Here is a 26840-nt window from a genome sequence, read left to right as displayed (position 1 = left end):
AGAAGATTGGCCTTAATGATGTCTTGTATGATTTAGAAAATGGTTACGCTTGCTTGAAAAACATGGCTAGAGCATTTTTCCTTATATGGGTATATATGGCTATAGTAAAACCTTGTTAACACTCTATAGGCCACATTTATTGTCCAATCTTATTGAAACTTGGTCAGAAGATTCATCCCAATAATATGTTGGACAAGTTTGAAAATGATGCCAGTTGGTGGAAAAACATGGCTGCCAGGGGGGGCGGGGCTTTTTTCCTTATATGGCTATAGTAAAACCTTATGAACACTCTAGAGGCCACATTTATTTATCAATCATCATGAAACTTGGTCTGAAGATTTATCCCAATGATATCTTGGACAAGTTTGAAAATGCTTGCGGTTGCTTTAAAAACATGGCCGCCAGGGGGCAGGGCATATTTCCTTATATGGCTATATATGGCTTTTGTAAAACCTTGTTAACACTCTAGAGGCCACATTTATTGTCCGATCTTCATGAAACTTGGTCAGAAGATTTGTCCAAATGATATCTTGGATGAGTTTGAAAATGGTTCCAGTTGGTTGAATAATATGGCCGCCAGGGAGCGGGCATTTTACCTTATATTGCTATAGTAAAACCTTGTTAACACTCGAAAGGCCACATTTATTTTCCAATCTTCAAGAAACTTGGTCAGAAGATTTGTCCAAATGATATCTTGGATTAGTTTGAAAATGGTTTTGGTTTCTTTTAAAACATGGCCACCAGAGGGCGGGGCATTTTTCCTTATAAGCCTATATATGGCTTTTGTAAAACCTTGTTAACACTCTAGAGGCCACATTTATTGTCCAATCTTCATGAATTATGGTCAGAAAATTTGTCTTGTTGATATCTTGGATGAGTTCTAAAATGGCTAGATTGGCTTGAAAAACATGGCTACCAAAGGGCGGGGCATTTTTCCTTATATGGCTATATATGGCGATAGTAAAATATTGTTAACACTCTAGAGGCCACATTTATAGTCTGATCTTTATGAAACTCAGTCAGAAGATTCATCCCAATAATATCTGGGACAAGATCAAAAATGATGCCGGTTGGTTGAAAAACATGGCTACCATGGGGGTGGGGCATTTTTCCTTATATGGATATTGTAAAATCTTGTTAACACTCTAGAGGTCACATTTATTTTCCGATCATCATGAAACTTGGTCAGAAGATTTGTTCCAATGATATCTTGGATGAGTTCGAAAATGGTTTTGGTTGCTTTAAAAACATGGCAACCAGGGGCGGGGCAATTTTCCTTATATGGCTATATATGGCTTAAGTAAAACCTTGTTAACACTCTAGAGGCAACATTTATTGTCCAATCTTCATGAAACTTGGTAAGAAGATTAATCCCAATAATATGTTGGACGAGATAAAAAATGATGCCAGTTGATTGGTAAACATGGCCACCAGGGGGCGGGGCATTTTTCCTTATATGGCTATAGTTAAACCTTGTTGACACTCTAGAGGCCACATTTATTGTCCAATCTTCATGAAATTTTGTCAGAAGATTGGCCTTAATGATATCTTGTATGATTTAGAAAATGGTTAGGTTTGATTGAAAAACATGGCTAGGGCATTTTTCCTTATATGGGTATATATGGCTATAGTAAAACCTTGTTAACACTCTATACGCCACATTTATTGTCCAATCTTATTGAAACTTGGTCAGAAGATTCATCCCAATAATATGTTGGACAAGTTTGAAAATGATGCCAGTTGGTGGAAAAACATGGCTGCCAGAGGGGGGGGGGGGCTTTTTTCCTTAAATGGCTATAGTAAAACCTTGTTAACACTCTAGAGGCCACATTTATTAACCAATCATCACGAAACTTGGTCTGAAGATTTGTCCCAATGATATCTTAGACAAGTTTGAAAATGCTTGCGGTTGCTTTAAAAACATGGCCACCAGGGGGCAGGGCATTTTTCCTTATATGGCTTTTTTCGGCTTTTGTAAAACCTTGTTAACACTCTAGAGGCCATATTTATTTCCGATCATCATGAAACTTGGTCAGAAGATTTGTCCAAATGATATCTTGGATGAGTTTGATAATGGTTCCAGTTGGTTGAAAAATATGGCCGCCAGGGAGCAGGGCATTTTACCTTATATTGCTATAGTAAAACCTTGTTAACACTCGAGAGGCCACATTTATTTTCCGATCTTCATGAAACTTGGTCAGAAGATTTGTCCCAATGATATCTTTGATTAGTTTGAAAATGGTTTTGGTTTCTTTAAAAACATGGCCACCAGGGGGCGAGGCATTTTTCCTTATAAGGCTATATATGGCTTTTGTAAAACCTTGTTAACACTCTAGAGGCCACATTTATTGTCCAATCTTCATGAATTATGGTCAGAAGATTTATCTTGTTGATATCTTGGCTGAGTTCGAAAATGGTTAGATTGGCTTGAAAAACATGGCTACCAAAGGGCGGGGCATTTTTCCTTATATGGCTATGGTAAAATTTTAACACTCTAGAGGCCACATTTATAGTCCGATCTTTATGAAACTCGGTCAGGAGATTCATCCCAATAATATCTGGTACGAGATCAAACATGATGCCGGTTGGTTGAAAAACATGGTCACCATGGGGGCGGGGCATTTTTCCTTATATGGCTATAGTAAAACCTTGTAAACACTCAAGGGGTAACATTTATTTTCTGATCATCATGAAACTTGGCCAGAAGATTTGTTCCAATGATATCTTGGATGAGTTCGAAAATGGTTTTGGTTGCTTTAAAAACATGGCCACCAGGGGGGGGGGCATTTTTCCTTATATGGCTATATATGGCTTAAATAAAACCTTGTTAACACTCTAGAGGCCACATTTATTGTCCAATCTTCATGAAACTTGGTAAGAAGATTCATCCCAACAATATGTGGGACGAGATAAAAAATGATGCCAGTTGATTGATAAACATGGCCACAAGGGGGCGGGGCATTTTTCCTTATATGGCTATAGTTAAACCTTGTTGACACTCTAGAGGCCACATTTATTGTCCAATCTTCATGAAATTTTGACAGAAGAAACGCCTTAATGATATCTTGGATGAGTTTAAAAATGGTTGCATTTGCTTGCAAAACATGGCTTCCAAGGGGCAGGGCATTTTTCCTCATATGGTTATATATGGCTATATTAAAACCTTGTAAACATTCTAGAGGCCACATTTGATGTCCAATCTTCATGAAACTTGGTCAGAAAATTCATCCCAATAATATCTTGAAAAAGTTGAAAAATGATGCCGGTTGGTTGAAAAACATGGCTGCCAAGGGGCGGGGTATTTTTCCTTATATGGCTTACTAAAACCTTGTTAACACTCTAGAGGCCACATTTATTTTCCGATCTTAATGCAACTTGGTCAGAAGATTTGTCCCAATAATATCCTGTGGGACGAGTTTGAAAATGAAGACAGTTGGTTGAAAAACATGGCAGCCAGGGGGGGGGGGGCATTTTTCCTTAAATGGCTATAGTAAAACCTTGTTAGCACTCTAGAGGCCTTATTTATTTTCCAATCAGCATGAAACTTGGTCTGAAGATTTGTCCCAATGATATCTTGGATAAGTTCGAAAATGCTTGCAGTTGCTTTAAAAACATGGCCACCAGGGTCGGGGCATTTTTCCTTATATGGCTAAATAAGTTTTTTTTTAAAACCTTGTTAACACCCTAGAGGCCATATTTATTGTCCGATCTTCATGAAACTTGGTCAGAAGATTTGTCCCAATGATATCTTGGATTACTTTGAAAATGGATTCCAGTTGGTTGAAAAATATGGCCGCCAGGGGGGGGGGCATTTTTCCTTATATTGCTATAGTAAAACCTTGTTAACACTCGAGAGGCCACATTTATTTTCCGATCTTCATGAAACTTGGTCAGAAGATTTGTCCCAATGATATCTTGGATTAGTTTGAAAATGGTTTTGGTTTCTTAAAAAATATGGCCACCTGGAGGTGGGGCATTTTTCCTTATAATTCTATATATGGCTTTTGTAAAACCTTGGTAACACTCTAGAGGCCACATTTATTGTCCAATCTTCATGAAATATGGCCAGAAGATTTGTCTTATTGATATCTTGGTTCGAAAATGGTTACATTTGCTTGAAAAACATGGCTGCCAAAGGACGGAGCATTTTTCCTTATATGGCTATGTATGGCTATAGTAAAATCTTGTTAACACTCTAGAGGCCACATTTATAGTCCAATCTTCATGAAACTCGGTCAGAAGATTCATCCAAATAATATCTGTGACGAGTTCTAAAATGATGCCGGTTGGTTGAAAAACATGGCCAAAAGGGGGCGGGGCATTTTTCCTTATATGGCTAAAGTAAAACCTTGTTGACACTCAAGAGGTCACATTTATTTTCCGATCATCATGAAACTTGGTCAAAAGATTTGTCCCTATGATATCTTGGATGAGTTTGAAAATGGTTTTGGTTGCTTTAAAAACATGGCCACCAGGGGCGGGGCATTTTTCCTTATATGGCTATATATGGCTTTAGTAAAACCTTATTAACACTCTAGAGGCCACATTTATTGTCCAATCATCATGAAATATGGTCAGAAGATTTTTAGCTCATCTATTTTTTGAAAAAAAATTATGAGCTATTGTCATCACCTTGGCGTCGGCGTCGGCGTTGGCGTTGGCGTCGGCGTCCGGTTAAGTTTTGCGTTTAGGTCCACTTTTCTCAGAAAGTATCAATGCTATTGCATTCAAACTTGGTACACTTACTTACTATCATGAGGGGACTAGGCAGGCAAAGTTAGATAACTCTGGCGTGCATTTTGACAGAATTATGTGCCCTTTTTATACTTAAAAAATTGAAAATTTTGGTTAAGTTTTGCGTTTAGTTCCACTTTTCTCAGTAAGTATCAATGCTATTGCATTCAAACTTGGTACACTTACTTACTATTAGGGCTGTCACGATACGCCATGAGCGTACCGCGGTATATCGTGGTACGGTAACACTGTATCGCGGTACGTACCGCGATATTTTACAGAATATGTATCTGTGAAGAAAACAGCAAAATAACAAGTTTTACAAACTTTATTAAACTCGATAATCAGAAAACACTGGTATCATAGTTTGACTAGAAACTGTAAAAGAAACTGTAATAAACTTGATAGAAGTAGTCATTGTTATTGTTATTCGCGTCTTTTTCTAAAATGTCCGCCATGTTGTCTACAATAGCTGTGACTACAATCTGTGTAAATCGAACGCTTCAAGGGCATGTTTAAAATGCGGAGTCAGCAGGCCCAGTATTGAAAATCCGCAGCGTTCTGACTCTTCCTCGACTTATTCATAATCTTAAGATAACATGATTCGGAAGTGGCATGCTTTGAACGATCGATATACTAAAGAAAGAAAATAAAAAATAGAGTAAACATCTTTTGGATAATTATGAATTTATTTGCAAAGGAAATCTGTCCCAAATTTCAAAAAAGGTACGGACCCATACATCGCCGTATTTTAAACGTGAAAGTTAAACATCTACCAGTGGAAGCGCTTGCTTGACCTGGATATTAACGGATTATTTATTTAGCCCTTTTGAATCGCTTCTACAGTTTTCAAAACGATATCTATATCAAAATAATTATGTAATGTATTTATATATCTGTGCTAATATAATAATATTAAAAAAACCGGTGCGGCAACGCCGTACCGCGGTGCGATTTTTTTCACGACATGCACCGCGATATACCGGTATACCGGTGAATCGTGACAGCCCTACTTACTATCATGAGGGGACTGGGCAGGCAAAGTTAGATAACTCTGGCATGCATTTTGACAGAATTATGTGCCCTTTTTATACTTAGAAAATTGACAATTTTGGTTAAGTTTTGTGTTTAGGTCCATTTTATTCCTTAAGCATCAAAGCTATTGCTTTCATACTTGCAACACTTACTAACTATCATAAGGGGACTGTGCAGGCAAAGTAATGTAACTCTGACTGGCATTTTGACAGAATTATGTGCCCTTTTTATACTTAGAAAATTGAAAATTTGATTAAGTTTTGTGTTTAGGTCCACTTTATTCCTACAGTATCAAAGCTATTGCTTTCATACTTGCAAGATTTATGAACTATCATAAGGGGACGGTGCAGGCAAAGTTATGTAACTCTGACTGGCATTTGGACGGAATTATGGGCCCTTTATACTTAGAAAATTAAAAATTTGGTTAAGATTTATGTTTTGGTCACTTTACCCCTAAACTAAAGTATCATAGATATTGCTTTCATACTTGGAACACTCACAAACTATCATAAGGGTACAGTAAAAGAACAAGTTGCATAACTCTGGTTGTCATTGTTACGGAATTATGGCCCTTTTTTGACTTAGTAACTTTTAATATATGGTTAAATTTTGTGTTTCGATCCACTCGAAGTATCAAGGCTATTGCTTTCAAACTTCAAATACTTACATGCTATCATGAGGTTACTGTACCTGGCAACTTGAATTTTACTTTGACCTTTGAATGACCTTGACTCTCAAGGTCAAATTATTAAATTTTGCTAAAATTGCCATAACTTCTTTATTTATGATTAGATTTGATTGATACTTTGATGAAACTACTCTTACCTGACATACCACAATAGACTTCACCCAAACCATCCCCCGTGCCCTCCCCCCCCTCCCCCCCTCCCCCCCCCTAATTTTTTTTTTTTTTTTTTTTTTTTTTTTAAGATCATCTCACAAATGACCACCACACCCTCACACTATACCCCCACCCCACTCCCCCACCCCACCCCCCCCCAAATTTTTTTTTTTGATTTTTTTTTTTTTTTTTTTTTTTTTTTTTAAGATCATCTCACAAATTATCACCACACCCTCACACTATACCCCCCCCCCCGATTTTTTTTTTTTTGTTTCGCTTTTTTGGAAGATAATGTAATAAATGTCCACAACCCCACACTATACACCCCTCTTCACTCCACTCCTCCCTCCTTTGTGATTGAAAATGAGAGTCCCTTCACCTTTAAAAAGAAAATAGATGAGCGGTCTGCACCCGCAAGGCGGTGCTCTTGTTCTTATTGATATCTTAGATGAGTTCGAAGACGGTTACATTTTCTTAAAAAACATGGCCACCAAGGGGCGGTGCATTTTTCCTTATATGGCTATAGTAAAATCTTGTTAACACTCTAGAGGCCACATCTACTGTCCGATCTTCATGAAACTTGGTCAGAAGATTCATCCGGATAATATCTTGGAAAAGTTGAAAAATGATGCCGGTTGGTTAAAAAAAAAGATGGCTGCCAGGGGGCGGGGCATTTTTCCTTATATGGCTGTACTAAAACCTTGTTAACACTCTAGAGGCCACATTTATTTTCCGATCTTCATGCAACTTGGTCAGAAGTTTGTCCCAATAATATCTTGTTATTGTCCCAATAATATCTTGTTATCTCAGGTGAGCGACTTTGGGCCTTTCAGGCCCTCTTGTTTTTATGTTTATTTTAGAACTTTTGAGCATTTCTGAAATAAAATGATGTACACAATCGTCCTTTGAAAACAATATCCATGTAATGCAATCATCCACTAAAAATGACCTTTAACTCGCCTATAATTGTCCCCTACCGGTTTCACCTGAGGGGACTTATGGTTGGCGCTCTGTCTGTCAGTCTCTCAGTCTGTCTGTCCGTCACACTTTTCTGGATCCTGCGATAACTTTAAAAGTTCTTAATATTTTGTCATAAAACTGGCAATATGGACATTATGCACGTCATTTTATTTTGTTCCTACGTCAAAAATTGTGGTTTCTATGGCAACCAAAAAATAATATACACAAAATCTGAAAATGGTGGAATTTCTGACAATGGTTGAGCCGGTAGGGGACCATATTGCTTGACAATAGCCTTGTTTTATTCCTATTTTTATTTAATTTTGCAAAAAAAAGCCTTGAATAATTTTTAATACCCCAAATATACGTTGAAAAGGCCCTATATGAATCTGGAAAAAGTAAGCCCTGCCTGACATTCCTGTGTAGTATCAACACTGCGCTGAATACATAATGCTAAGCCTAAATGACATATGTTTGTAGCCAAATATAATCTTCCATATAAATGGGTTGATTCGTAGCAATTGGCTAATTTGCAGCATGTCACAGAAGCCTTGCCAATACCTTTAATAGCCATTCTCCTCAAAAGTTTTACTTCCCTGGCAGGCAAGAGCAATTACTATGCTTGGCTGGAATAACTGTCAAAGATAAAGCAATTTCATTAAAATGTGACAGATAACTTATATGATTGATACATTCATGTAGTTTAAATAGCTAATAATCGATTGCTTGTTTTATCTAGCTTATGTATGTTTCATGTTATTGTTCATTTGTTAACAGAACATAAATATATGTGAATTTTTTGTATACAGCCAAAAATCATCAATGTAAATGCAGTCATTGCAAAGCTCAAGTGTAAGCCAAGGAATAACAGATTTTCAGAATGCCTATTAACAATGTATGAAATATCTTAACTGAATAAGGATGCGGTTAAATTACTGAAAAAAGGAGGTTCCAGGTTGGATTCTCTCTTGGGGCTCTGTTCTCCGGATCTTCAAGGCATTTTTTTCGTTTTTGATTGGGCCCCATTCCTCCCACCTAAAAGTATATATATTTTCAAACAAAATAAAAATAGATAAAATAAAAAAAAAGATAATTTAAGAAAAAAAAATATTACAATGCCTTTAAAGTTTTCCTTTTTAAGCTCGAATATTAAATATGAAATATATATAGTGGAGCTATCCTACTCACCCCGGCGTCGGCGTTTCCGTTAGCGTTAGCGTGCAAATGTTAAAGTTTTCGTACTACCCCAATTATTTTCATTGTCCCTTGACATATTGCTTTTATATTTTGCATACTTGTTTACCAACATGACCCCAACCTATACACAAGAGCAGACAACTCTATCAGGCATTTTGTCATAATTATTGCCCCTTTTATACTTAGAAAATGCATATTATTTATAAATCTATGTTAAAGTTTGCGTACTACCCCAAATATTTCCTATATCCTTTGACATATTGCTTTTATATGTTGAATACTTGTTTACCAACATGACCCCAACCTATAAACAAGAGCAGACCACTGTATCAAGCATTTTTACATAATTATGGCCCCTTTTACACTTAGATAATTGAACATTTTGCTTAAATTGCCATAACTTCTTTATTTATGATCACATTTTATTATTACTTTGACAAAACAACACTTACCTGAATACCACAATGGATTCCACCAAAACAATACCCCACTCCCCTACCCAGAATCCCTCCCCCCCCCAGTTTTTTAAACATCATCTAATAAATTACCCCACCCCACATTATAACCCCCTCTCGCCCCCACCCCCCCTACCCCACCCTCCCATTTTTTTTTTAAACATCATCTAATAAATTACCACATCCCACATTATACCCCCCTCTCACCCCCCCTACCCCCCCCCCCAATTTTTTTTATTTTTTCCTTTTTTTTATTTTCGAAAGATCGTCTAATAAATGACCACACCCCACATTATACCCCCTCTCAATCATATAGGGACATTCTCCAGTCCACTTACTGGGATGAAATAGTACTTAAGGTGTCTTTCAAAAGATAAGAGCATATTCTTACTAATGAGGGCATTGTTCCAGGGCCATTCCAGGGAGGAATTGAAAAGCAGAAAACCTTACAAAGGGGAATATAGGAACATTTTTTCATTGTTTCTTTCAATAGATACCCTCTTAAAACAAGAGCTGTCAGAGGACAGCGCGCTCGACTATTCGAGTGCTTGACATTATAACGTAAGCCATCATGGGGAAATTTTTCATATTCAATAGTTTATTAGACGATCTTTCAAAAATAAAAAAAGGATTTTTTTTTTTTTTTATGAGCTCTGGAGCTTGTTTTACCTCTTTTCTACTTTATTTGTAATTGGCTAACAAGAACCCAAAACTATTGACCAAATCAAAGTTGGCTCTGGCTTGAGCATTCTTAAAGTTTTATAACCTCAGGCCCAGGTTCTTTAACTCATTGACGTCGGGATACCGATTCATCAGTATGTACCCTTTAAAGTTGGGATACTGATTCATCTGTATATTAGGACGACCTTCAAATTTTCCTGTTTTTTTTCCGCCTATTTGATAAAAACTTAGACTGTGCCTAAGAAATGGATGTTGATACACTTTACTTCCGTTCTGGCAAAATTAAATCGAAAAATAATCGTTAACATTTAGTTTTAGGACCTTTTTTCGCATTTTGTGTGTTTGTAAAGAATGGCGTCTGTAGTTGACTCGCAGGCCGATGGAAGTGATCACAATGCAGATTTTTTGTAAAAAAGACAGTATTTAATGGGGAATGATGTGAATATTGTTGACAGTTCTGAAGTTTGTAGTTTTGATAAGAGTTATGAAGCATTTTGTAAAAAGAGATAAGGTAGTTGATGGGTTTGACATCGATCGGAGGAGGGACAATTTTTCAAATCTAAACATTCATGATTTTTCTGGTGTCATGGGTTGCATCAGACTTACATCCTGAAGAGACAACACCTGTGTCAGTTCTTATCATATATTTGGGTTGATGAGGGTCTGGTGATGATATGTGGACTTGCCTTTTCACCAGAGCAAACATGTGTGGAAATCAGGAACATATATAATCCATTTGATTTTTTTTTCAAGGTCAGTGAAAAGTCAAGGAATTAAAAAAAATGGTCAATGAAAAATGAAATTTCAGAAAGGGAGGGAAAAATAAAAGTTTGGGTCGATGCATAAGCTATTTTAAGTGGCTTTGGCAGTCTTCAGGTATCATTTGTTTCAGTAGATTCAACAGTATATTTTGTATTTGAAATGTTTTGACTATTTATAAGTACATAAAACATTAACATGTGTAAAGCATGTTAAAAAATGTAAATTTATTTTTTATCTATTTTTTATCTTTGATTAATAGTTTGTATCCTTGAATGCTGAAAGGCTTTATTATTTATTAAATATTTTATGTTAAAGAATAAAATAAACATTAAATGGGTAGATTTGGTCAGCTGTATGGGGAAAAGGAGGCCAAATATGTAGCGAAATTAGTTAGTGAAAACCAAGATTTGGTCAGGGAAAAGTCAGTGAAAAGTCGGGGAATTTTATTTCATTAGGTTGGTGGCAACCCTGAAACAATAAAGTATTTTAATACTATGTTGGGGTTTATACTTGAAATCTCCATGGAATACTTCTATTTTATGAAAAGTGACGGGAATCATGACACAATTCATCGCTTGAAAATCTGAAAAAGAGAAATACAGGTAGGTTAATTATAATTGAATAACTTTTGATTTCATTAATGGATTTTCATGATTTAAACACCAGTGTGTAGGGTATTGGATTTCCTTTAACTTATAGAGTAACATTATGGTGTTAAAAGGGCTCTGACGTAACAAAAAAAATAGTGTCAGATTTGTTTATTTTTTCAATGATTGTTCATGATTTTATTTTTATTTTTTTATTTTTTGGAAAGCTCTTACATTCCTTATTGTCTGACAATTTACACAAAACTTGCATTATTGCAAATTAAATACCCTAAATAATGATATGAGTTTGGGTATGTTTACTTTTATATTTATAGAATAGATTTGCATAATTAGGCATGACAGTATTATTTTTGATGTTTCTGCAGATTATTGGAAATTCTCTCAGATTTTCAGGAATGACTTGTCGAAGTGGCTCCAGTTTCTAATGGGATAATAAAAACACCTTTGTTCAAGGTTAGAAGTCAACACTATAAGAAATAGCACAACACTATAACATGTTTCTTTACCTAATAGTCTGACTATATAAAGCTAAATTTGTTTGCTTTAATTACAGACCAGTTCGAACCTCGGCCTGTGAGCAGTTCTTTTTGATGGCGACCAAGTGTAGCAGCAGTAATCGTCCAGTTGTATTCTTCATTACCCTTCTGTTTACAGTTCTTTCAGTAAGTCAACATAGTAACTGTTTGAAGATTATTCCTTTCCCTAATACATGCACCTTCTGATGTCTCTGCAGCAGACATTTCAAAACATTGAGACAAAAAGGAGTATATGCTCAAAATGAGCTTATTCTGACGGCATGGTGTCAGCTCGGACGTCTGTTACACTTTATCCTGTTGACACGATAAAGTCCACAGTTTTTATGATTTTGAAATGTGCACAGTGGTTTGACATCTATGAGGAATCCAAGTCTATTGAAGATGAGCACAATTGGAGCAATAAGGCAAGAATCATCTCCCCTTGAATTTGAGAAAATTATGAAATTTATGAGCAACATACGACAATTAGTCAAGAATTATCTCCACTTGAATTCGAAAATTCCACTTGTTTATGTGATAAATTTCACAGTTTTTTTCCACTTCTTTGAAAACTTTAACAGTGTCTTAATATCAACCAGGACTTGGAACCTATTTAAAATTAGCAATATTGGGGCAATAAGTCAAGAATTATTGCTGTTTGAATCTGAGAAAATTGTGGAGTTCCACTTTTTTACAAGATTTAGACTACAGTTGTCATCTGATTCTTGCCAAACTTACACATTGTTTTGATATTGATGATGATTCAAACCCTATTGAAAATGAGGAAAATTGGGGCAATAAGTCCAGATTTATCTCCACTTTAATAATAAAAAGTTGTGAAAATGCTTGTTTACGCCATTAGGGCCACAGTTTTGATCAGATTATCAAACTTGCACATCAATGAGGATTTTAATCCTATTAATTATGAACAACATCAGCCTATAAGATTTAGAATTATTCACCCTTGAATTTGAGAAAACAGTGAAATTCCTTCTTTTTTTCTACACGTAAAATCGGATTCTTTTCAAAAGTTCTCTCTATCAGTGAAGATTCAAAGCCTTGTAAAAATTTAGCAACATGGGACCATTAAGTCCAGAATTATCTCCTCTTTAATTTGAGAAAAATATTTAATTTCCATTTGTTTACAAATTTGTTTACAAATTAAGGTCAACAGTTATGAACAGATTCTTGTCAAACTTGCACATTATGTTTTTATCAATGAGGATTATGCATTTTGAAACTGTAAGTCTAGAATTATCTCCCCATGAAAATGAAAAATGTGCTGCTATTCTTCTTGAACTTGAAAGGACTGTTTGTATCCATAAGGGCTTTAATCCTATGGAGGATTGATAAATGAGGTGAATAATTTGAATTTGAATCTTAAAGCTTCATTTCTATTAAAAATCCTTTTATCTAAATCCAAGCTTTAAAATAAATAGTCTGACAGATTATCTTGCAATAATGTGTCAATGTATCAATCGACTAGGTAAACAGATGCCAGTAGAGCAATTTAGGCCTTCTTGAGCCTCTTGCTGTCTCAATGTTTTCCCCTATTTATGCTACTCCTAGGGAGAGCATAAAGTTGCCCTTTGTCCGCCCATCATAATTTTGTGCGGAGCATAACACAAAAACTTCAAGAGGTATACACACCAAACTTCATTAATAGATCTCAATGAGGAGAAGTGCAATCTACAAAAAACATAATGCTCTTTTGCATTATTTTGTAGTTATTGCCCTTTGTTATTTTTCAAACTTAAATTTTGTATGGAGCATAACACAAAAACTTAAGATGTATCAACACCAAACTTCATTAGAAGACAGATCTTGGTGAGAATTGCAACATGCATGAGCCATAACTCACTTTTGCATAATTGATATCAGTTACTAATTTTATGCTTATTTATACACACCTTGCCGCTAAATATAATAGCCACGCCCATATATGGTAAAAACCTTAAAAAATCTTCTTGTCGGAAACCACTAATCGGATTTTCAAAAAATGTCACGGAAATGATCCTTGAAGGCTCCCACTAAAAAGTTGTTCAAAAAAAATTGATTTGTCAAAAAACATGACCGCAGGAGCTCGTTGAACTTTGCATGTTTATGCGTTTTTGCTATTTATTCATTATGGGATGAATAAACTATTTTCCTTCTCAAACTAAAAGTTTATCAAAATATTCTTGGAATAACTTTTTAATTATAAGAGATAAATGCATACATGTCGCAGGTGAAAGGAAGAGCCACATGTCAACTATCCCTAAACATAAAATCATTCTGACAAAAAAGAATTAATGTGTTTTATAGGTTTTTTCAAAAAGATGTAAAAAATTTATAAGTAGATATATTCACCTGTACATAATCAGTATTCCATGATTCTGTAATATATATTCTATATTTAAGTGATAGCAGAGAGGTTTCTTTTGACCTTGTTTTACCCTTGTCAGGTTTATGCTACAGATGTTTTACCCTTACCAAACAACACATTTTGGACCCTTTTTTCTCTTGTTATGTCCACCAGTATATACTGGGGGACATATTGTTTTTGCGCTGTCTGTTGGTTTGCGCCAACTTTAACATTTGCTATAACTTTTGCCATATTGCGCATAGCTACTTGATATTTGGCATGCATGTCTCTCTCATGGATCTGCACATTTTGAGTGGTGAATGGTCAAGGTCATCCTTCAAGGTCGCACAGGTCAAATGCATGGGTCAAACTCGCTCATTTCATTCACACCGGTGGGCATAGTGTTTCACAAACACATCTTGTTAGGTCTAATTCTACAGGTGTTATACCCTTTACAAAGCAACACATTTTGGACCCTCTCAAATTGAAAGAGATTGCAGAGGACAACTTAAATTGTAAAAAAATATATAGTAAAGAAATTAGGGTAGAAATAATTGTGGGAAATGGAGAAATTGCTCATTTACATGGTTTTAATATACTGCTGTCTATATATGAATGATAATTACTTAATGAGACAGTCTCTTTTTCTCTGCATTTAAAGGAGATAATATTGATGGGACAGTGGACTTGGCAAAGTGGTTTTAACAGTTTTTCTCCTTTATTTTTTTTTGTATATATCTTTTTAAAACAATATCTTTTAAAGACTATTATTTTTTTTTTTTTAATTTTCAGGTGAGCGATTTAGGGCCATCATGGCCCTCTTCTTTTCTTTTTTTTTTATATTTATCTGTTGCCATGGTAACTATCGTTGACAATTCAAATTAGAAATTACAATTTTCCCACGCATAACAATATATAGAGAATATTTGTTTGTTTGCCGTGAGATATAAGATTATATCCTCACCGGTAAGGGAGATAATTCATATGCGCTCGTGAAAATGTGGAAAGTATCTCCCTTACAGGTGAGGATATAATCGAATATCTCACGTCAATTAAACAAATGTTCTATTTATTATATGCTTTCATTATAAAATTCTTCATTTTTGACCATTTGAAGCATTATTTCAACAAAACGTATTTTGCGCTATGACGTCATTTTGCAACACATTTATGACGTCATTTTGTAGCCGTGAGAATATAAGGATTTATTTCACGGGTATATTGGGTATTTCACTGCCCAGCATATAAACTTTATTCATACACACTTTTTTATGAATTTCTTTAACAAACCTCTTTTGACCCTTCGTCAACCTTGTCTTTCTATATTTTTTATTTTGGACCTTGTGTAATCATATCTTTAATCTTTGATTTTCTAGAACCTTGCAAAAGAGAATGCAACGCAGGCTTGTGAATATTTTCAACTCTTATGCAAGTAAGTGCTTCAATCAGTTGTGTAATTCTATGATTCTAATCTCACACAATATATAATTTCCTGGCGATCACTAAGTGTCAAATGAAGACTTCATGAGTGCATGGATAAGTAGCATTTGTCGTTGAACTCTTTACCAAACAACACGTTTTAGACTGTCCCTATTTGAAAGAGGTTGCAGACAATTTTGAAGTGTTTTCATTTTGTCATTTTATTTATATGACTTCACTGCAACTTAAACATTTTCCCATAACTCGGGACATTGTGTATTTTCTATATTTGATGGATTTCTGTAAAACGAAACTTTTCTGAGTTATTTACAGTATTTTGGTCAGAGTACTGGATTTAAAATCACTAAGCCTCTTTCTGCATGAGTTCGAATCACAGCTTGTTCAGTTAGGGTTTTCATGAAGTGAAGTATCCTGGCTGAATTGCGGAAGATAGATGATTTTACGCATGATTGAATCTAGATAGACAGTTAAGTAAATGCCGCCTACCTCCGTTACTCATGAGCTAAGGATTGCAAAATGATGAATTAAAGTTGGTGTGATGTAAAACCCTTAATAACACAATAAATAAAATAAACAGTATTGTCAATGATCATGTTGTGTTCTTTTTGTTGATTGCTAGTTATGATTTATCAAGTGATTTTTCTGTTTCAAATTCATTTCTTATTTCAGGTTGTTGAATTATGCATGTAGTACGGATGTTAATTTACCAAATGCTGAGGTGCTTTTGAACAATGAAATAACTTGGTTAAAACGTGTTAGGGTAAGTATAAAATGTCTGTTTTTAGCTCACCTGTCACGAAGTGACATGGTGAGCTTATGTGATTGTGTGATTTCAGGTGTCTGTTGTGTGTGCGTGCTTTTGAACAATGAAATAACTTGGTTAAAACGTGTCAGGGTAAGTATAAAATGTCTGTTTTTAGCTCACCTGTCACGAAGTGACATAATGAGCTTATGTGATTGTGTGATTTCAGGTGTCCGTCATGTGTGTATGCGTCCTTCAACAATTTGTTTGTGTAGACAGTAGAGGTCACAGTTTTCATCCAATCTTTATGAAATTTGGTCAGAATGTTTATCTTGATAAAATTTGGGTTGGGATTGTGACTAGGTCAAAGAATAGAAGAACCTTGTGTAGCCATAGAGGTCACAGTTTTCATCCAATCTTTATGAAATTTGGTCAGAATGTTTATCTTGATAAAATTTGGGTTGGGATTGTGACTAGGTCAAAGAATAGAAGAACCTTGTGTAGCCATAGAGGTCACAATTTTCATCAAATCTTTATGAAATTTGGTCAGAATGTTTATCTTGATTAAATCCTGATTGGGATTGTATTTGGGTCATCTGGGGTCAGAAACTAGGTCACTAGGTCAAATAATAGAAAAACCTTGTGTAGACAATAGAGGTCATAGTTTTCATCTGATCTTAATGAAATGTAGTTAGAATGTTTATCTTAATAATATCTGATTTTGGATGGTATATGGTCAAAAATTAGGGCACTGGGCCAATTCTATTAAAACCTTGTGTAGATGAAAGAGGTCACAGTTTTCATCACAACTTCATGAAACAGGGCACCTTGGGTCAAAAAGTAGGTCACTAGCTTATATTTTAGAAAAACCTTGTGTGCCCTCTAGTTGTTAAATTAGAATGTATATTTCGATGAAATCAAACCATCCTATGATAACTCAGGTGAGCGATACAGGGCCATCATGGCCCTCTTGTTTCATTTAACTCTTTCCCGTATAGAAATGCCAACTGACAATTTTGAGAAAACTTCCCAAAGGAGAACTTGCTCATAGTAACAAATTCACTTTTTAACTCAGTTGTTTCATCTTAAATTAATGAAGTAGACAGTATTTAGCATGTTTTCATCTTTTAGACTCAGTGTGTTATTGTTTTCTACAGATTTCTGGGTACAAGGTTGGAGTTAAGATTTGTGACCCAAAGGCCTCTGCACCAAAAAAAAAAAAATGTCGGAAAGAATGTTTTTGCCTTTCAGTTGTACCAATGTTGTGACAAAATTAATCCTGGGTTTGTATTTACGGGGTACCCGTATCCTTTTATGCAACTAAAATGGCCTGGGATGGAAAAAAACTTGTCAGTGAGTCCATGGGATGAAATGGAATAACGGACTTAACAAAATTGTGTTAAGTGACTTGGTTGGTTCTTAAAAAAAAATTAGGAATGTCCAATAAATAATCAAATGGTGTCCGATGGCAAAGGTTATTTAAAATGTTGATCGAAAATTTGGCAGCATTCCTCAAATAAGTTCAATTATGGAAAATCCCATTTCTAAACATAAACAAATTGCCAAGATCTATCCAAGATCATATCGGATTCCTTTCAAACTTGCACAGTTTCTTTACGTCAGTGAGGACTCAAATCCCTTAATAATAGGCAATATAGGACTATTAAGTCAAGAATTATCTACCTTTGAATTTGAGTAATTGTGAAATTCCGCTTGTTTTCGCTATGAAGCAGATTCTTTTCAATATTGCATAGTTCTGTATATAAGTGAAGACTATGCAAACAGATGCCATTGGAGTGATTAATGAGCCTCTTGTTTATATTTAGTATTTGCACATTGTGAGATTCTTTTAGTCTTTTTTTGACAGTGTAGCCATCATTGCCCTTTTGTTTTCATGGCTTGTTTGTAACTTTTTTGTTTCTGTTTTGTTTGTCTGCAGGATGAGGTGGTGAACACAGGGGAGACCCAGACTGATGACACCTTACTGGAGGGACATCTGGGCATCACACGAGAGTTACTGGCCTTTCAGTCGGCAGATAAAAAGTATCAGATGGGGTCTGAGAAGGGAGGGGCTAATCTCGTTAAGGTAGGACGTCAAATATTGATTGTACATTTAATAAAGTCAATGTAAAGGGATTTATTCCTCTCATATCACAATATTTTGTATTTGTTCATGCTGAGATTCTTTGTCAAGTCTTTTTTAAAGTGGAGTGACACGGGACCTTTATGGCCCTCTTCTTTTAATAATTTAGAAGTTATTCCCTTTATTAGTTTTCATTCTTATATTTTGTCAGGAAAATAACACAAAATCTTAAAGAGTTATCAACACCTAACTCCTGCATACCCTTATGATTTTCGTTGGGGGCAGGGGCATATGTCCCATTCTGTGACGCATTTCTTTTTCAAAAGTGGTAATCTGTTGAAATAACGCATTTATGTTTAGCTCTATTGGCCAATGGCCAGAAGAGCTTATGTGATGGTGTGGTTTCTGTCGTCCTCCCTTCCGTCAGTTTGTTGCACTTTTTCTTATTTATGCAATAAAGTCCACAGTTTTCATCCCATTCTTTCTTACTTGTACAGTATCCTTATATCTATGAGGACATGGACCCTATTAAAAATGAGCAACATCTGACCAATAAGTCCATAATAATCTCCCCTTGAATTCGAGAAAATTGTGAAATTCCGCTTGTTTACCCAATTAAGCCAACAGTTTTAAATGGATTCTTTCCAAACTTGCACAGATTCTTTATATCAGACCAACAAGTCCAGAATTATATCCCCTTGAATATGAGAAAATTGTAAAATTCCACTTGTTTACGCGTTCAAGTCCACAATTTTTCATCCGATTCTTTCCAAATTTACACAATGTCTTTATATCAATGAGGGCTTGGTCCCCATTTAAAATGAGCAATATCGGACCATTTGGTCCAGAATTATCTCCCCTTGAGTGTGAGAAAATTGTGAAATTCAGCTTTTTTACACAATAAAGTCCACAGTTTTCATACAATTTTGTCCAAACTTGCAGTGTCTTTATAGCAATGAGGACTCTAACCCTATAGCAATATAGGAGGAAGAAGTCCAGAATTATCTCCCCTTGAATTTGTTTACATTGTGAAATTCGGCTTGTATAGGTGATTAAATCAACAGAGTGCATCTGATTCTTTCCAAACTTGAACAGTGTTATTATATCAACCAGAATTTAATCCTATTAAAAATGAGCAACATCTAGGCAATAAGTTCATAATTATTCCCCCTTGAATTTGAGAAAGTTGTGAAATTCCGCTTGTTAAGGTTACTAAGTCCACAGTTACGATCACATTTTTTTCACACTTACAAAGTGTCTTTATATCAATGAGGACTTGAATCCTATTAATAACGAACAGCATTGGCCTATTAGGTTAAGAATATACCCTTGAATTTGATAAAATTGTGAAAATTCACTTGTTTACAAGATAAAGCAGATTCTATTCAAACTTTCATAGTTCTTTATATCACTGAAGACTTGTAAAATTAACTGACAAAATGTGATTCTTCTTCTTTTCAAACTTGCAAGGATTGTTTGTATCTATGAGGGCTTTAATCCTATGGAGAGTTGATACAATTGGGGACATAATTATTTGCATTTGAATCACAAAGCTTGATTTCTATTTACAATCCTCTTATCTAAATGCAAGCTTAAACATACAGACAGTCTGACAGATTATCTTACAATATTTGTCAATGTTTCAACAGACTAGGTAAACAGATGCTAGTAGAGGGATTCAGGCCCTCATGGGCCTCTTGTTTCAATTTTATGAGGCAATCGGTTGATGGAGTGTCAGAGCACCATAATCTTTCATAGCATGCCTCTGACCTCTTGACAAGAATCTAATTTTCTATTTATAACAGGAGTTAGTAGAAGACTTTGTATTCCCAGCCTCAAAGATAGTGCTACATAGTCGTAAGATGAATGGGGAGTTTCCCACAGAGCAGGCAATGCCTGTGTGTAATACGCCGTCAACTGTGATAGCTGCCTATGATCTGTTAGTGGCTCTGTGCACAGGCTGTGTGCCTAACCTGCAGTTCCTCTCCTCCATGTTAATAGATATGTACTATAATGGTAGGTTTTAATACAAACACCTTCTGACACCTTTGCAGCAGACAGCCTTTTTAAACATAATCAACTAAAGGAACATTTCCCTTTTTAAACTCTTTGGTCCCTGCAGACGTGTTTTTGAGTCTTGCAGCAGACTACATTTGAGAACCTTGTGTCTAAAAGAGAAATTGCTCATAATAAGCAGTTTCTTGTTTTGACACAAGGCTTTCCATGGCTAATGATGTATAATACATCAGATTTAAATAGCTATTTTGAATTAAATCAAACAAATTTAAAGTTGTCTGCTGCAAATTGTAACAAGTATGAATGAGATATGGATAGCTGTCCATCTTTAAAAGGAATCATTATATCCCTTTCTCTATTGCAAGAACCTTCTGACACCCTTGCAGCAGACAGCATTTTGAGACATGAGTATTAAGGTTAGGCTGCTTATCGGGGGACAAAAATTCCACTTGTCCGCTCGTCCTGACGAGTGAAATCTTGAAAGGATGAGTACATTTCCCCAAAGCACTTGTCCTACAGGACGAGTGAAAAAAACTGATGGTAAAAACATATCTTTTCTGACCAACAGGATTTATTTTCATTGAATGTAATGCCTTTTCTCAAACATATCTATTCCGAAAGTAAAACACAAACGAACCGGAAGTTGTCATTATAAATTTCATACAGCAGGAGCGCGTTGTTATGCAAGACTGTATCCCAAGAAAATATTGATTTTTTGGTGTACAATTTACCCATGGAATGTGTCAATCATCAGACTGCATGCACTGTAATTCTTGTATTTTTAAGAGCGAATCTAATTGCTAATATGTTTTTAAAGCAGTCATAATTATGTCTGCAGAATGTAGTTTACAAAATGTCGCACACGGAAATATGTTTAAGTTTGGTAATTGTCAGCAGTGTTCTGTTACATGTTAAGAGTTTTGACAAATAAACAACATGCAGTTATAAAAATATGATTTGTGAATTGTCTACCTTTTTTTTTTTTTTTTTTTTTCATAAAGCAACTTATTTCCTGCATAAAATGGAGAATCCACAGGAATTAAACAACAACATAATCAGCCTGGCTTTTTTCATTAGATGACCATATATGTGATAAGCTGGCATGAATATTAGCAGTGGGGGTAAACAACATTTCAGCAATGATATAAGAAAGTTAGGTCGTATCAGTCCCTTGCATTCTTTATTTCTGAAGGACGAGTGCATGTGTTTGTAAAAATTGTAAGGCACTCGTCCTGCAGGACTAGTGCAGTCTTGAAATATTTTTGTCTCCTGCTTTTTATGAACAAATCTTCAGAGCTCTAGTTACAAGGCGTATTTCCACAGCCAATTTTTTTTATTTTGACTAAAAATAATGAACAATAAGGGAGTTTATTCCATGTAAAGACCCTTTTACTCCCCCTTATCTAGACCCCTGAATCTGTCACCTTCATTATTTCCACTTACAATTTATAGTTTTTAGCTCTACTGGCCGAAGGCCTGAAGAGCTTATGTCATGGTGTGGTTTCCGTCGTCCGTCCGTGCGTGCGTGCGTGTGTGCGTTAGCTTTTTTCTTGTTTACGCGATAAAGTCCACAGTTTTCATCCGATTCTTTTCAAACTTGTCCAGTGTCTTTATATTAATGAGGACTCGAACCCTATTTAAAATGAGCAATATCGGACCATGAATTACAGAATTATCTCCCCTTGAATTTTATAAAATTGTAAAATTTAGCCTTTTTACTTGATAAAGTCCAAATTTTTCATCTAATTTTTTCCAAACTTGCACAGTGTCTTGATATCAATGGGCACTCAAACCATATTGAAAATGAGCAACATTGGTTTAGTAAGTTTAGAATTATCTGCCCTTGAATTTGAGAAAATTGTGAAATTTTGCTTGTTTTCGCAATAAAGTCTACAGTTTTAGTCCAGTTCTTTCCAAACTTGCACAGTGTCTTTATACCAATGAGGACTCGAATCCTATTGAAAATGAGCAATATCAGACTATTATGTCTAGAACTATGTCTCCTTGAATTTGATTTAAAAATGCGAAATTCCGCATGTTTAAGCGATAATAAAGTCCACAGTTTTCATCCAATTCTTTCCAAAATGGCACAGTGTCTTTGTTTCAATGAGGACTCTAAACCTTTAAAAAAAATAGCAGCATTGTGGCAAGAAGTCCAGAATAATCTCCACTTGAATTTGAGAAAATCATGAAATTCCACTTTTTCACTCTTTCATACTGAACTACATACAATCATAAAAAAACTTGTATTATTCATTGCTGTTCTGCTAGACCAGAAACATAGAGAGAAATGGATAAACTAATGGCTTGGTTTGAGCAATTAATTCTTTTCACACAATGTTTTCAAAAAGCTTATAAATGAGTTGTGTTGTTAAAAATTAACCTTTTTCCTAATGTGAACACTTTCTGATGCCTCTTCAGCAAATGATATTTTGAGAAAAAGGGGAATCTGCTCAATAGTTTCCTTTTTATCTCCAATGTTTTCAACTTCAATTTCATAATTAAACAACTATCATTGAAGATTTTACTTCTTTTGTCTAGATAAATCTCAAAGTCATCTTGTGCAGGTCTATTAAAACAGTAATAGGGTTAACTTCCCCTATTTTCATAAATCTGCAGCATACAACAATCAAATTAAAAAGCTAAATTGATGACAATTTCAATGAAATACTGTGCATTCCATTGATTTAAGTTGAAAACACTGAGTCAAAAGGTGAATGTGCTTATTATGAGAAAATTCACCTTTTGGCTCAGTGTTTTCAAATGTTTGCTGCAGGGGTACATGAAGGCGTTTCTATTAGGAAAAGGGTTATGGCTTCAATCCTTTACCAAGTGTAGCATGCTGTCTTTAAGCCCTTTCCCATCAATTTAGACTCTTCCAAAATCAAAGCATATCAGGTTTTTATGCTCCCCCAAAAAATTTTGGGGGGAGCATATAGTCGCCGCTTCGTGCGTCTGTGTGTCCGTGCGTGCGTCCGGCCCAATTTTTGTCCGGGCTATTTCTCAGAAACTAATGACCAGAATTCAATGAAACTTTATGGGAAGCTTCACTACCAAGAGGAGATGTGCATATTATCAGCGGGTTCTGCTCGGATGATTTTTCACAGAGTTATGGCCCTTTGAAATTTTCCATTAACTTTACATATAGTGCAATTCTTGTCCAGGCTATTTCTCTGCAACCAATGACTGGAATTCAATGAAACTTTATGGGAAGCTTCACTACCAAGAGGAGATGTGCATATTATCAACAGGTTCTGGTTGGATGATTTTTCACAGAGTTATGGCCCTTTGAAATTTTCCATTAACTTAACATATAGTGCAATTCTTGTCCGGTCTATTTCTCAGCAACCAATGACTGGAATTCAATGAAACTTTGAAACTTTATGGGAAGCTTCACTACCAAGAGGAGATGTGCATATTATCAGCGGGTTCTGGTCGGATGATTTTATACAGAGTTATGGCCCTTTGAAATTTTCCATTAAATGCACATATAGTGCAATTCTTGTCCGGGCTATTTCTCAGATACTAATGACCGGAATTTAATGAAACTTTATTGGAAGCTTAACTACCAAGAGGAAATGTGCATATTATCAGCGGGTTCTGGTCTGATGATTTTTCACTGAGTTATTGCCCTTTGAAATTGTTGATTAACTGTATAAATGGTGCAGTTCTTGTCCGGGCTATTTCTCAGAAACTAATGACCAGAATTCAATGACACTTTATGGAAAGCTTCACTACCAAGAGGAGATGTGCATATTATCAGTGGGTTCTGGTCGGATAATTTTTCACAGAGTTATGGCCCTTTGAAATTGTCGATTAACTGTATATATTGTGCAGTTCTTGTCCGGGCTATTTCTCAGCAACTAATGACCGGAATTTAATGAAACTTTATGCGAAGCTTCCCTACCAAGAGGAGATGTGCATCTTATCAGCGGGTTCTGGTCCAATGATTTTTCACAGAGTTAGTGCCCTTTGAAATTTTCCATTAACTGTACATATAGTGCAATTCTTTTCTGAGCTATTTCTCAGCAACAAATGAACCAAATTCAATGAAACTATATGAGAAGCTTCACTACCATCAGGGGATGTGCATATTATCAGCCGGTTCTGGTCCGATTATTTTTTACAGAGTTATGGCTCCTTTTAAATTGTCCATTTACTGTACATATAGTGCAGTTCTTGTCCGGTCTATTTCTCAGCAACCAATGAACCAAATTCAATGAAACTATATGAGTAACTTCACTACCAAGAGGGGATGTGCATATTATCAGCCGGTTCTGGTCCGATGATTTTTTACAGAGTTATGGCCCCTTTGAAATTTTCCATTTATTTAAAATGCTAAACCAGCCATAATATTATTTTGTCCAAAGTTATGCCCCTCAAGATGTTTCCTTTTATCTGAATAAATAGTGTAATATTCTGACAACAAAACCTTTGGGGAGCATCCACCGTCTCCGACGGTTTCTTGTTTTTTAATGAGATGAACTGAAATGCAACCTTCAAATAGGGTAGAAAACATTGTGTTTAAAGGAGATTTTGCTTGCTATGAGCAATTTCTTCTTTTGTCTTCCTAAGTCATCTGAGGTAGAAGGGTAATTCCCTCACAGTACTCTGAGAAATTCTTCATTGCATAACACCTGTAAGGTCAACTTCTGTTGAACCCATAAACCCTTTACCAAATGACAACTTTTGGACTGTCCCAAATTGAAAGAGGTTGCAGATGACAAAGAACATTGTAATGGAATGTGAAGAAATAGCTTTGGTAGGGTGGAAATCATTGTGATAAAAGGAGAAATTGCTCAAAATAAGCAATTTCTCCTTTAATCACAAATGATTTCTAGAGTAGTCTGCAATAAACCAGTAAATTCTTGTTATTGTTTGTAATGGGTCAATCCATTTCCAAATTTTTGGTTGGATTAACCCATTACCAAACGGTAACAGAATTTAATGGGTTTGGTGCAGAAGACTCTAGAAATCATTGTCATTAAAGGAGAAATTGCTCATGTTGAGCAATTTCTTCTTTTATCACAATGATTTCTACTCTTAGATTCCAGTAGAGCGATTCAGGCCCTCATGGGCCTCTTGTAATTTGATGTCTTCTGCAGCAGATCTTGTAAGAGAGATAGGATTAAAAGAGCAGTCCAACTTTACAATATTAAGGAAACATTGTCTACTTGAAAAGTTTATAGTCATGTTATTTCATTAAGTAATAAATATGTCATCCTATTATGATGTCATGGAGACAGTAAAATGTTAAATTCTGTGAGCTATGAATAATTTGAATTGTCAATAATTTGATGATGGAGGGATTACCTTACCAAAAGTTGTAACATCTGCTTGTTACTAACTGAAATTAGGCCCTTAGGAAGCCATCCAACAATATGTATATACCAACCTTTTTCTTTTAGCATACAAAAATGAAGATAAAGGAACAATCTGAGACTGGCATTAAAGATTTTTTTCTGTTTGGACTGTTTCTGCACAGAAATGTCAAACTAAAAGAGTTGTGAACTCAAAGTAAAAGGTTGAAGTAGAAATAAGAAAGTTTATAGGGGAAAAACCCCAATTGTCTGGAATTATGATTGAAACCTATATAAAGGGGAAGTTAGCAGAAACTTAATTACAAGTTAAATACTTGGTCATTCTTCTCTAAATCCTTGTTGTTTGCTGTTATAAGGACAATCTCATAAATGGGTACCACAAGGTATGAGTTTTTATCAAAACTACCTGTTGAAATATTCTGTTGAATATCTAGAGGTCTGTTACTATAGTCACTTTCTTCAAACTCGCTCAATCTGCATGACTTTGATATTGTCTGTCTCCATCGAGAAGGATGTTAAAATCTGGAGTAACATCTTTCTTTACGAACAAGATATTAAATCATTACTTTCTTCAAACTACCTGCAACACTATGCTACAATTGGCCTCAATGAAAACTATACAACTCCAGCTCATGACAAACTGGAGCTACAGTCGATCTTGTTTGAAGCGACCACTCTTAACCGAAGCATGAGTAACTGTAAAACCAAGTGACAACTTAACACAGGATGCTAGTCATGCAGAAAGCTCCTACAGGAGCTTTCTACATGATTAGCATCCTGTATTAAGCTCTTACCTGTCTCAGAGCAACAGATAAGGTGCATATTTGCGTAAATACCCAATGTAAACTTGCCAATTACGCATAGAAAAATAAAACTGTGCATACCAAAACCCAATTGAAATTGCCATTACGCAAACCGTATTTTAGCCCAAGCGTATCGAGTCTGGGACGTATGTAAATTACAGCCAAAGCGCCAAGGACACAATCATTTTTGGTATTTAAATCGGAAATCCCAGTCAATATTGAAAGTACAAACCTAACCTTTGTCCTAGTTTTCGGATGCGTGAAACGGAATTAAACAAGGCGTAAATGTGATATAGTTTTAAA

The 26840-nt window shown here is 35.5% G+C and overlaps 1 protein-coding gene across 1 annotated transcript in view; it reads left to right on the top strand.

The window, feature by feature from the left end:
* The window catches only part of LOC127872057 (probable ubiquitin carboxyl-terminal hydrolase FAF-X), a 143393-nt gene that overhangs the window by 22944 nt on the left and 93609 nt on the right, over positions 1-26840 (top strand). The window contains exons 12-16 of the mRNA XM_052415392.1: positions 11827-11935; positions 15509-15564; positions 16242-16332; positions 18254-18400; positions 20203-20413. Coding sequence (XP_052271352.1) covers positions 11827-11935; positions 15509-15564; positions 16242-16332; positions 18254-18400; positions 20203-20413 — 614 coding nt within the window. The remainder of the gene's footprint in view (positions 1-11826; positions 11936-15508; positions 15565-16241; positions 16333-18253; positions 18401-20202; positions 20414-26840) is intronic.

The sequence above is a fragment of the Dreissena polymorpha genome, chromosome 3 (assembly GCF_020536995.1).
Source record: "Dreissena polymorpha isolate Duluth1 chromosome 3, UMN_Dpol_1.0, whole genome shotgun sequence".
Classification (NCBI taxonomy): Eukaryota; Metazoa; Mollusca; class Bivalvia; order Myida; family Dreissenidae; genus Dreissena; species Dreissena polymorpha.
The sequence above is the reverse complement of the archived record's forward strand: the minus strand, read 5'-3'. Positions and strand labels throughout refer to the sequence as shown.